Source organism: Camelus ferus, chromosome 35, assembly GCF_009834535.1.
Source record: "Camelus ferus isolate YT-003-E chromosome 35, BCGSAC_Cfer_1.0, whole genome shotgun sequence".
Classification (NCBI taxonomy): domain Eukaryota; kingdom Metazoa; phylum Chordata; class Mammalia; order Artiodactyla; family Camelidae; genus Camelus; species Camelus ferus.
Genome location: NC_045730.1, coordinates 22,048,461 through 22,061,772, shown reverse-complemented (window position 1 = coordinate 22,061,772; position 13,312 = coordinate 22,048,461). Strand labels below are relative to the sequence as shown.

The 13,312-nt window shown below is 44.1% G+C and overlaps 1 protein-coding gene across 5 annotated transcripts in view; it reads right to left on the bottom strand.

Annotated features, from left to right (window-relative positions):
- The window catches only part of OPTN (optineurin), a 39,714-nt gene extending 27,285 nt beyond the window's left edge, over nt 1-12,429 (bottom strand). For 2 of the 5 annotated variants that reach the window (XM_032474126.1, XM_032474127.1), the window contains exons 1-3: nt 12,220-12,428; nt 5,952-6,128; nt 5,095-5,297 (exon numbers count right to left, since the gene is read on the bottom strand). In XM_032474126.1, the coding sequence (XP_032330017.1) occupies nt 5,095-5,297; nt 5,952-6,117 (369 nt within the window). In that variant the 5' untranslated portion in view covers nt 6,118-6,128; nt 12,220-12,428. Of the gene's footprint in view, nt 1-5,094; nt 5,298-5,951; nt 6,129-6,806; nt 6,852-12,219 lie in introns of all 5 variants that reach the window. The other 3 variants (XM_032474124.1, XM_032474122.1, XM_032474125.1) reach the window with 3 other exon arrangements.
- Between the last annotated feature and the right edge of the window lie 883 nt (nt 12,430-13,312).

Here is a 13,312-nt window from a genome sequence, read left to right as displayed (position 1 = left end):
CTCCCCACACTTGGCATGTCTGCTTAGAAGCCAGAGCACCAAGGGCATGACTGTATAGTAATGGCAAAACACAACGAAATGTCTGAAATTCTCCCAGGCATAGTCTGGTTGCCACAATACTCTATGTTGGTGTTTTCAAATGGCCAGAAAATAAGTCCGGTGAGAAATAAGAAAACTGAAAATTCAGAGGCTGGTACTAAAAGTGGAAAAATTAAAGTTCGGCCTAAATAAATATTAATATTTCTCTATTTATATGCAATACATTGTGTATGTACAGTCAAATTATAACAATTCTACCTAATAAAACTGAAAACTGAAAGACAAAGACGAAAACAGTAATATTTCCCTAATGTCACGTTGTGTCCATCCTGTTGCAGTTACTACGTGGAACAAAGACATGTGAGAAAGCGCCTGTTTCCATGTGGGGTTTTCACTTGGGAGAAGGGAGAGTCTAGCTCTCACTGCTAATCAGTGCCTGTGTTGCCTTGTGAAGATTCACTGAATGTCTTGGCTTCAGTTATCTTGGGTCAGAAAGAAAGACATGATACCACATGATCTCTTCTGGTCTCTTCCAGCTGTGCCCTTCTCGGCCCCTCTGATTTCTCCCCTCACTGCTCTCATGGACAAGGTGCCACCAGAAATATGTACACTTGAGATATCAGAGGATTGCAACACACAGAAAATTCACACACCCACACCCTGTAGATTTCCTCATGAACAGTGCACAGGCCCAAAGGCTCACAGCAGGATCAAAAAATTATCAGAAAGGCATGTGTATGGACCATGACCATAAGCCAGCTAGTGCAGGAAGTATGCAAAGGTGAGGGGTAGGTAGTAACTTGCAGCATGGACGTGCCCCTCACCCCAGTGGGATTGGACTCTGCCTTTATCTGGAGCATTCCCTTGCTAGGAAACTCCCACAGGCTTTAGAAAAAAAGCAACTCATTGTAAAACTGAAGAGTTAAGTGTGCAAGGAAAGGTGCAAAGCCTGTGCTGTCTCTCCTGGGAATGACTCAGAGCAAAGAAACATACATTTGAAGACTTAAAGGGAAAGGCACTGCCTAGCCTGGAACCAGAAAGCAGCAGGTAAGGGCAAGACTGTCAGATTTCTTGTTAGGAATCTTCATATCCACCCTCTCGACCTCCCTGAGGACGCTGTGCAGAACAGGTTTTTAAAAACCACCTTGGCACAAAGGAAGGAAATAGAGTTTTAAATAAGTGTCTGAGGATCAGGGATATAAGGCCATGACTCCAGAATCTCAGCTATCGTGTTAATTCTTTTTTACAATTGTGAGGCTCTCTTATCATCCGTGGGAAATTGTGGATCTACTTATTTGGCTATAAAACACCTTGTGAGGTGTGACACTTTAAATTTCTCTCCATTGCTCTGTTAAGGCTCTGCCCACTGCCTTCGTGGACTAAACTCCCAGGGTTTCTTCTCAAGTCCAATTCCATTACTTATTATGTCTTTCATCACTTTGTGCACTTAAAATTGATTGGCTTTTGTGAAACAACAATTTCTCTGTCTTTGTGCCTGGCTGTCCTGGAAATGTGCTCAGGCTGACATGCCACTCTGTAATCCAAAAATAAGTCTTTCTAACGACCTTCACCTAGCAATCTGTAGTTAAAAGTTAAAAAGTACTCTTCAGAGATCATGATGTACAGTGCAGTGAAATCAGGACAGAACATGCCTCGGCCTCACCCTGGGGATCAGAAGGCAGATCTCCTAAGGAGATTCCCCCTTCTCTTCCCTTGTGTGGCGCAGAACACGCATGAGGCCCTTGTGGCTTGGGGGAGTCCTTGCAGAAGAAGCAGCAAAGAGGCGCCAGCATGAGAGAGGAAAATCTGAGGCCTTGAGAGCCTTAGTAAATCAGGAAGATGAGGGCCTAAACTTTAAAAATCACCACAAGTTGTACATGAAACAAAAATTAGAAAAGAGCCAGAGAGGCAAGCGGTGGGCCTGGGAGGCAGTTTGTGGGGAGAAAGCTGATGACCTGTGGGAGCCCAAGATTGGGTTAACAAATTATAACAGACCCCAGCCGCTTGTCTCCTTAAAGAAGAGCAAATGTCCTTAGTAACTGCCTTGCTTGCATAGTTGAGGTTTTGGATAGCACTCTGCTGTTGCAAAGCAATGACTCAAGCCCTCAGCTATAAATGCTGGGCGTGCCTGCTGTTAGATAGTCTTCTATCCCCAAAGCAAGGAACTGGCTGGTCTCTTGGTCTGCTCTAACATATCTATAAGGATGTATCTTACTCCCTTCTTCCCATGACTTTCCTAAAGGTAAACTGTAGGCCCCCGACTGTGGGACCAAAGGAATGAGTCTTGGGCCGGAATGGTAAACAAGTTATAAAAAGCTTCAAACTCAGAGGTGAGAAGGCTGGTTAGCCAATTACGGGTAAGATCCCCTGAGGGGGGCAACCTAAGACAGGCACAGCCACCTGAGTCCAAGAAAAGTGTTGTTAAGCAGCTGCTTCTCATACATTCCGCCCTGATAAGCTGTAAGGCTCGCTGGTGCCAACGCGAACATGACTTACCAAAACATAAAGGGTCTTCTGACCTTGAGCCAGACTCTACAATCTCGATCCCACCCTGTCTTTCCCTAAATTCCTGCATTCCATCACACAACTGTTAGTGATTTCTTCTTTGATTGTACACAATAAATGTGGGAGCATTTGAGAGGTTCGTGGAGTTGGCTCCCGACTCCCTCTTGCTCTCTTGACTTTTTCCACAGAGTCTCAAGTAATTCATTCTGTCTCAGTGGGACTTCTGCCAGCCAGAACCCATGACTGGTGATGAACCCACAATGACCAATGGTTTTTAAGAGTCCTGAGTGTCTCTTTGTCCCAATGACTCATTTCTGAGTCCTGCTTGTAACTTGCTTCAGCTGATCCCCTGCATTGAGAGAAGCTGTCCAGAGCTCCAGCTTCTAATCTCAACTTCTTCCAATTCTGGGACCTTTTAAGAAGACCTCCAGGTAGACTATCTCAGACAGATGAACTGCTTCTGGAAGTTTGGCTTCAGTGTGGTAGGCCCCAGCAGGCTGAAGCCAACTGTGAGCCCACATATCCCAAAAGCCAAGAGAGGAAAACAATTAAGATGTCTTCTTCCAGAGAGCAGAAAATTACTCATATACCCCAGATGGTCATTTCTTCAAGTATTCTACCCCAAGAATATTTAGACAATGAGAGGTTTCCCTCAAAGAAGTAGTTTAATGCTCTTTGAACTGTAAGACAAGTTGAAGCCTCAGATGTGACAAATCTTACCAACAGTGAAACATTTCCAATACAAACACAAATTTATTAAAGCAGAATGTTTTCACTGTCCCATGAGCAGGAGTTGGAGTAAGATGCTTGATATAAGCTATGATTTTTTTCTAAACAACTTTTAATTCCTTAGATTATTCTGTTATCCCCTTTTCATAATTTTCTTTCCATTTTATTTCTTTGCTTGTATTCTTTACCCATTTAAGAAATTCGTCATCGACAAAGCTCAAGGTAAAGTCTCAAGAAAAATCACTGAAGAGGGGAGGGATAAATTAGGAGTATGGGATTAACAGATACAAACCACCATACATAAAATAGAGAAGCACCAAGGATTTACTGTAGAGCACAGGGAACTATACTCAATATCCTACAATAACCAATAATGGAAAATAATCTGAAAAAAGTATATATATATATATATATCTGAATATATATATATATATATATATATCTGAATCACTCTGCTGTACACCTGAAACTAACAGAATATTGTAAGCCAAATAAAAAATAAAGAAAAATCACTGCTATCCAAGAATCAACTCAGTGCTCCATCCTCCCTAAAGCTGTTAACTTCTAGGTTTGGAAGAAAATGAACCTCAGATGTTCATCTAAACAAATACCCAGTAAGCCTTAACCTATGAGCAGAGGATTCAAATGTGCTCTGATTTGCTTTTTCAGTAACATCACTGATACCCATTCTCAGGTGTGAGCACATTTCTCAGGTTCTCTGGGTCAGTGGAAATGTGGCAATCCTATAGCCTCATGTCACAACATGACAGTTGTCAAACCATTTTCAAAAAGTAAATGTAAAGCATAAAGTAAGGAATCTATTTTAGACTGAGAGAAAGGACAAAGTCGATACGAGAAAATTCTGAGTAACAGATTCTTTAAATGCAATTCTATATCAAAGACATAAACTAAAAACTAACACTTGGATGGTTCGAGGTAGAGGTCCTTCCATACTATCAATAATGAATCCAAAATATTGATTTAAACCATAACACTCTTTTGACTCTAATCAACATGGTCAAAGCTTTTCACATTTCTTTCCTCCATCAGAGCTTATATATCACCCTTAAAGTTGTAGCCAGTCTCCCTCAATGTTCACAGCAGCACTATATACAATAGCCAAGACACTGAAGCAACCTAAATGTCCGTTGACAGACGACTGGATAAAGAAGCTGTGGTACATTTATACAACGGAATACTACTCAGCCATAAAAAGAATAAAATAATGCCATTTGCAGCAACATGGATGGACCCAGAGATCAACATTCTAAGTGAACTAAGCCAGAAAGAGAAAGAAAAGTATCATATAACATCACTCATATGTGGAATCTTAAAAAAAAGAGAAAAAAAGGACACTATGAACTCATCTATAAAACAGAAACAGACTCACAGACATAGTAAACAATCTTATGGTTACCAGGAAAAGGAGGTGGGAAGGGATAAATTTGGGAGTTTGAGATTTGCAAATGTTAGCCACTATATATAAAAATAGATTTAAAAAAACAAGTTTCTTCTGCATAGCACAGGGAACTATATTCAGTATCTTGTAATAACCTTTAATGAAAAAGAATATGAAAATGAATAGATGTACATACATGCATAATTGGGACACTGTGCTGTGCACTAGAAATTGACACATTGTAACTGACTGTACTTAAAAAAAAATTGCAACCAATCTTCTCATCAAGAACTCTTCTTTGAAGATAATGCATAACATCCATCTAGTCTGAACTATGAACGGTTTTGATCTAGACGTCTAGACAAGTAAGATCCCACTACACATATTAACAGAATAAAACCACGACTGATTGGTCTGCTCACCTGGAAGGACCTTTCTGTTTTCTCTTTTAGCTTTCCAAGTTCTTGCTTCAGTTTTTCATTTTCACGACTCAGAGCTGTTAGGTGCTCTTTGGCTTCTTTGCTCTGGGTCTCAAAAAAGAGGCGTTTTTCCTTCTGCTTCTCTGTCCAGGCTGAAAGTTCCTCGAATCGCCCTTTCATAGCTTGATTATTTAGCTTCATGGCTTCTGCATGGGGTTCAGAGGGAGAGTGTCACACACCAGGGGACTGGACTTGGTGTCATGAACAGGACCTCCCTGGAGACCATATCACCATGTAGCTCTGCATCTCACAACGCCAAGCTCGGCCTGGGCCCAAGGGTCAGCTGGAAAGACTGTGTAGCAAGATGAGTGGTTTCTGCTTCCAGACAGGACTAGCAGGTCTAATGTCATTTCTAGTCCTCAAAAGTCCAAGAAAATAAAATGGATTTTGCTGATTTATTGTAACAAAATGCCTATGAACAGCTAGATAGACTGAGGTCCATCACTCCTGGATTCCAACACTGGTCCTGCTGAAAGCCATGGCTGGAGATACTAGAATACTTTCTCTTAAGGTGATATTTAGGACTGACTCTGTAAGAATAGCAGCCTTTTTTCCTTTTTCCTTTTAAATGGGCTAAATGTCATTATGTCATTTCCCTGAGATACATACAGTACTTTAATTCCTACCTGCATCCAAAAGTAAACAGTGGGAGTAGTTTTAGCATTAAAAGCAATTCTATGCTCTTTCTCCCCACAGGGAACCAGGTGCAGAGAAGGGAGCTCGCCTACAAGCCTATGACCAAGGGATGGCGTTCCGAAGGCCCAGGGGGAGTGGAGACACCTGGGCCAGGTGTCGCTCACCTTTGAGCTGATGGTTCTCGATTAGAAGCTCTCTCATCTGCTGCAGTAGCTCATGCGGGGTGAACGTGTCCAGGTTTGGGTGAGCCAGATTGGGGGGTCCATTTCCTGTGGTCTCGCTGGGGCTGTCCCCCTTTTCGGTCAGCCAGCTGAGTGGTTGGTGGGACATGGCAGCAGTTTCTACGGAAAAGCCACAAAGTAGAAACATCCCCCTCTGCAAGGGGTCCCCACAAGTCCCACAAACCCACATGCGGGCACTGGTAAGTATCCTAGAAGGTGCGGACTTTCTCTCTCATCATATCTCAAACAATCTTGATTCTTTCTTTTAAACAACAAAGGTCCATCCTAGCTTCAGTTTGTATGTCTGTGTATAAGGGCATAGAAAGGGATATAAAGTGAGGATGTGGGAGATGGAGCAGGAAGAGATGGGTATAATATGATGACCAGGAATCCTAATGTGAGGCGTTCAAGAGGGTTTCTATGATATATTTGTAGATATGGGCAAATTAAATCGATTTTCCCAAGAAAATCTTTAAGCTCAAATCTCCACATTTTGGGTGAATTGTATAGGATGTGGATCATATCTCAATAATTGACTATTTAAAAAACTCCACATTTTATTTCTTGTATTTTTGGCTAAAAGGAAATGGAGAACTGACATATTTTGGATGCTTATTGTGAGCTGATTCAGTGCACCAGAGGGTCAGTTTCTAATCCTCACTAAAACTCAACTAAACAGCTATTTGAGTGATGGAGCTGAGCTCACAGACGCTTTATGGGTCATCCAAGGTCACTTAGAAGCTCAATGGAGCATTCAGGATGGTTCCCAAACCCAGTCCTGTCATACGGTGAACGTACCACTGGATACTTAGGCTTCCATATGCGATACTTCTGCAAAGCACACTGAAAAGACAGAAGGTCTGGCTTAGTGGCTGCCTATTCTGAGAGCAGTTTAAGCATTCCACTTTATTTTGTAGAGCAGTCAATGTGTCCATAAATAAGATACACGGGTGTACCCCAACTGTCCTACTCTCTGGCCTACCACCTGGGCAAACGTTGAAATCTAATGCTGCGGGCACACATTTTCTTTTTCACGAAGATGATGATTATGCCTTTTCATGAGGAACTGCAAAGTCACTGCATCCATCACTGGAGGATGAGGAGAGCGCAGTGCTCTCCGATCCGTCCTGTGTCACAGCCTCACAACCCTGTGAGCGCTCCCTAGATGAACATGGGAGACTGGCCCACGTAACTCGCCCAGAGTCCACATTCCACTCCATTCAGCCATCGCACACTATCAAAAATCTTAAAGAAATAACCAAGGCCACCAGAAGGATGTTTTTTTGTCCTATTTCTTCTCAGCAATAAGAGTAAATGAATTGCTTGCAAAGAATTTACTACTGACTTGAATTTTCACTTTGTCCAAAGAACCTTGTCCCTAGAAGTTCCCACATACACCAGTAGAACCTGCCACCACCACCAGGAGGGCAGAGGACAAATGGCTGTTTCTCTAAGAGACCACAAGGGAAGCATCCATTATGATTTTTAAGTCCCTGTGCCTGTTAGGGCAGAAGCTGGTGAAGCCACCATATGTTAGTGCCCATATATTACAACACACCAGTCCCTGGGAGTGCAGAGAACCCCCCATTCCGACAGCATGCAATCCCTGGGCTCTCTGGAGGCCTCCTGGAACCCACAGCCTGGCGACCTGCTCTTGGTCTGAAAGTACTTGTCCTCCTGTCAGCCCAACGCCCCCGCCCCTGGCACTGCGGCCTGTGTGACATCTCTAGAGCAGCTGAGGTACAGGGCGAAGTGTGTCACCTCTTCACGTTAGGTGACCAGAATAGACTGCTTTTGTTTTCCCCTATAAAATAATTTGGATAAAATAATTTGAATAAAATCAGTTTCTGGCTTTCCGTTAAACTCATTTTTGCACAGTTATGATGTTGGAGCTAACATTTCATAAAAAAGGATTTTTACTAAATAACACAGACAAAGATAAAATGCTTGTAATGTGTATCATTCAGTTGTCAACATTAAATTTCCTCAGGTATTCAATGATTAGACTATGCTTTGCAAAAGTAAATGGAAGCATTTAACAGGTTTGTTTTTTTTTAACTATCTAAGCAGATATCTAGAGATGTGTCTGGTTTCATTTTATTATAGGCACACATTTCTCCTTAATGGCTTTTCCAAGAGAGAGGAAAGGGACATAAGGAGAGGAGGGGGAGAGAAGAGACGGGAGGGGACGGGTGAGGAAAGGGGGAGAGGAGAGGTGAAGGGGAGGGGAGAGGAGATAGTCCCTTCAGGTATTTTTCCTCCTTGACTTTCCCTTATATCTCCACCCACACTTGAGGCACAACCATAACAGTTAAAACTGGTTCTAGTTATCAACTTTTTCCAGTTGCCCAGAATTTATAAGGACATGAGAAAAAAAAAAAAAAAAAAAGCAGGGTTATCCTAAGGGAGATAGTAGAAAAATAAACTGGGTGCCACTAGCCAGATGTGTGACCTTGAGAACTCACCTGACCTCTGGTGATGATTTACTGACTTGCCTAGCAAATGGTGATCATTATGGTTGCTTTCAGCTCAGAAGCTCTGTGAAAATTATTCTTAAGATTCTAGGAAGATCACAGTCCAGCCTCGACTGTTCACCACATCCGCCTCAGTGCCTTCATGGCCATGCTGCTCTCTCTCACTGATACCCATGCCCGTCCCAGTTAGAGTGGACTCTTTGTTATGCAGCATTTTCAGGAAAAATTATTTGGTAATTCAAATGCCATAGTAAATAAAAAGCATAAATGCCAAACATAAGCACATAAATACTATAAGCCAAACTTTTACGAAAAGCAATTTAATTGATTTTTGGTGACTCTAAGCGCATCTTACGATTTTAGATTATTTGAGGGGGGTGTCATTAGGAGCTATCACAGTTCAGTGCATATATGAGGTGTCTACTGGTAGAATGCCCATTAGAGAAAAGCTGAGTTCTCTAAATTCTTAGCATTACCTTGACCCATTTTCAATTGAGAAACACAGAGATGCATTATAAAGCCTTGCACACATCTTCAAAGGTTACAGAAACTGGAACTAAGCCATTTACTCCAAGTTTCTATCTAATAACAGGATTTCTCATAAAAATCCAATCAATCTAGATCTGAAATGCATCATTTCTAAGCAAAGATATTTTTGACCGACAGAAGGGTGAATTTATTTAGCACAGGATTTGTCAAGATTTCACCAACGAGGAAGAATGGGAACTACCCGAAAGGGTGGACTAGCAAAAGCAAAATCTAGATTTTATCCTCGGATCTGCTATTTGAATTCCTGATTACAATTATCCTTCTTAATTGTAGAAGTCAAGTAATCATAGCAGTGACTTGACTTCATAGTCATGAGCTTCAGTCTCATTCCTGAGTTGGTCTTAAAAATGATCCAGCACATCTTCTTATTCAGTGCAAGAATGTCTAATTTCCGTGGTAGATGGTCTTACAGACCAGGCTTGAATGACCTCAGTGACAGAGAAAATGAGCACATGACCTTAGCAGGCAACCGCCCGTTCTGTCACAGGACAGTTCTTACTGCCAGAAAGTCATTTTGTATCAAACAGAAATCTGCCTGAAAGGGACCTCCACCCACTGGAAATTGGACCAGCAGGAGTAACATGGAACAAAGGCAGGCCCTTACCCTAGGGTGGCTGAGTCGCCAAATTTGCTGATTAAGTATTCGTAAGTTCAACCCCCCATGGATAATTAGTTTTAAACAGTGAAGACCTGATCAGACACAATAGTTGGCTATTGGCAAATTCTAGTCTGGGTTTTCAAGGGGACTGAGGAAGATTCCAAGATTGCACCAGCTAAGCTCATCATCACTCTGGAAACAGAAGTAAAGTGTATATCCTGTTAAGGAGGTAAAAGAAACCCTGCCTTTTAATGCCAGAAATGGTAGTTGGACTTTGTAACTGCTAATATCCAGAATATGGAAACAGATTTAACTCTTATCACCCAAGGCAGGCACCTGGGAATTATGCTTGATTCTTCCTGTTTCCTCTTCCCCCCAAGTCTAACGGGTCCCACTACTTCCCCCTCCTCTCAATCCCCACCAGTTCAGGTGGGGCCCTTCTGGTCTTGTCTGGACTACAGCAGTGTTGTTCTCCACAGAGCAGAGGATTTTTGCCTGTATTGTCCAGCGCTGGGTCCCTAGCACCTAGAACATTACCTGACATACATGTGAGTTCAACAAATACTTACTGAAGAATTTTCATAGTTTCCCCCATGGTCTGACTCCTCTCTTTCCATTGCAGCCCCATGACCTCCATGGTTTCTTTCCTAGTACCAGGGCATCCGCTTGCTTAAAGCCGTTCCTATACAGACAGAGTTCCAGCTCCCGAGCAAGACAAACACGGCCTTTCAGAGTCCAGCCCCCATTTAGCCACTCATATCATCTCCTGTCACCATGCCACTCAGCCCTGAGGCACATTAAATAGCTCACAGTTCCCTGCCTTCCTTTGCTTTTCGACCCTCCCTGAGATGCTATGACCCACTTGTTCCCTGGCAAACACCTACTGGGCAGTTTAATGTCCAGCTCAAATAGATGTCCTTTGTAAAATGACCTGTTCCTTCCTCTGAGCACTCAGTGGCACTCTGTGTCTCACCTCCTTAGTCCTGTTCTGCAAAGTACCGTAATCATCCCAGGCCAGTCTATCCTCCCATCAAACCTAAGTGAGGGTCTCTATTCTATTTCTTTCTAGAGACTGGCACACCAAGAACAGGGCTCAGTAAATGTCTGTTGAAATGAAATGAAAATACAGTGTAACAAGGTACTTTAAAGTCTTACATTTGTAAAACATTTTCTGCTTTGTAGATGACAAACCTGACATGCTAGTATATGTTTTTCCTATAGTTCTGTGGGACTTATTTCCAGATTTTGAACTCAACTTTTAAGACTTACTTTGAAAATTAGTACTATTTTAAAAATATCTCTACAAAGACATCTGGATATCATTTCATAACATATATTCCATTACTCAATCCACATACACATATCAAAGTGAAAACAATGAGAACTTTTAATATAATCTTTTTTCCTTTCTGAATGAAATACATTTTATTTTCAATACACAGAGATGTGCCTCTACCTAAGGGTGTGGATTCCACAGGAAGGTAATACAGTGACTAATTCCTTTCAGGAGTAAAGTTTTGTTTTGTTTTGGAGAGTTTAGTTGGATTCCATAGCATAATATGCAGCTAGAGGTCAGTTACTCGGAAAAACCCAACAAACCCCACTTTCCTAATGTTGTACACAATACATAAATAGAAAAACTGACCCATCACCTGGAAGACTCTCTAATCACTGTCCTCTTGCTCCTGGCTACACTGAAACTCCTCTTGCCCAGTCCATTACCGGGCAGTCCCTGGACTGGCCACGGCGACTGAACCTCTCCAGCCCACTACAGACTGGGCATGTCCCAGGATAGGGGGTGGGGACTGGCCAGGGCCTCCAGCTCTTCTCTTCCTCACGCAAAGAGAAAGGGGCAATGGTTCTTCTTGTTTAACCACATTCAAGGCCTTTGATGTTCTAAGTCTCATTTTCCATCTCATCCTTAAACAGTTCTGTGGCATGTATTTCTATACAGTTTTCCAGGTGGACGAACCTAGGTTTCACTTTCTCTTAAGATGTTTACTGCCTCCAGCTTAACACATTACCGACAACACAAACAATTCCTTTGAGGTTCTCAGCCTCATCAAATATTCATACTCTCTATGTATGTATCTAAATATACACACACACATGCTCTCCTAGACACAACGGTTTATGAAGATTCCTTTCGGCTGTTCGGTAATCCCACCACCTCAGAGCAGTAACCAGTTCTTTAGTGTCCCGGGCAGTCTCATAAAGCGAGAGTAGTTTTTACGCCTTTCAAAAGTGTGCCCTTAACCACTTCCCGTTTGGTGAGGAACTGGATATATAATCATTCCCGACCGGCGGGAGGTTGGCACCCTTAACCTACAAAGGAAGTCACCTGCCGCCAGCCAGGCGGGTAAAAAAGGGGGAAGGGCGCTTTGGGATGGACGCCCGCGCTGCCCTCTCGCACAGGGTCAGGATCCGTCGGGTCCTGGAAACCCTCCCAGCGCCGCCATCCCCCAGACCCCCCCACCCCCACCTCTACTGGCTCCGGGTCGCAGGGAAGCGAGCTGCGGGAATAGCTTCCAGGACGGACAGGGAGTCACCCGCCTCGCCGAGCCCCTTCCCGCCCCCTGTCCCCGCTCACCCGGCGCCCAGGCTTCGGCCTCCTTCGGGGTCACTGCTTCCTCGGCATCGTGCCCCTGGGATAAGGCTCCGGATCCGGATGCAGACTCCTATCAGGGGACCGGCGGGGGGTGGGGGCGGCGGCGGTTGCAGCTCGGGAGCCTTGGGCCGACGCGCTGCCACGCGACCCCGCCCAGCGCTGCACAGCTGACTGGCCTCCCCACCTCCACTGGGGAATTTCCCGCGCCCCGCCCTCCGAGGCCCCGTCCCCTCAGGCCCCGCCCCTCAGCTCTCTTGCCCCGCCCACAGCCTCCCAAGCCGGCTGCTCAGGCAGCTTCAAGGCCGGCAGGTGGGTTAATGCGGGTTGCACAAAGGGATCAGTGTGACAACCGTGACGTACGGTGTTAATTAAAATAAATTATTAATTAAATGAAATGTGACGACTCGGTCTTCCCCGCTGCGGGGTCCGCAAGGAGTCCAGAGCTATAGGGGTCGCTGCGCCCCATGGAAAGAGGGGAGTTGTTCAAGGCATCTTTGAAGCCAGCCCTCTATCTCTGTTAAAGACCTTACAGCTAGAAACCTGAGCATGCGCGCCTTTGCACCCGATTTTGCCCTTAAAATAGACCTTTAATTAAAAACATAAAGCCTGCAGGATGCTTTTGGGCCTCTCGTTCCTGGGGAACAGACCAACCGTTGACACGCGGATGCTTCAGGTGCTGTGGACAGGTGGGATTACTGGATTGAACCGGGTTGTATATGGAAAGCAGAAGTACTGATCTACTGTACCGGAGAAGGGCAGATGCTACAGGACTAGTGAAAAGGGAGGAAACAAGATGAGAAGGGAGGGAGAGCCGCCCTAGTTTGCATCCAAAGCACCGCGAGAAGGGATAAGCAAGGACGTGGGTACGGGCGGCACAAGGCATCTGACCACGAGGTCAAAGTCTCGCCAAGCAAGTGCCCCCGATTCTCTGGGCAACAGGCCCTTTCTGCAGAACAAGAAAACAGAATTTAGGGCGGGGTCCCAGGAAGCTATGGAGAGAGGGTCTGAGAGCAGGTTTGTGCTGAAAAACAAGGACGTCACATGGGGGAAGAACTTGGTTTATGAATGAAGGGGC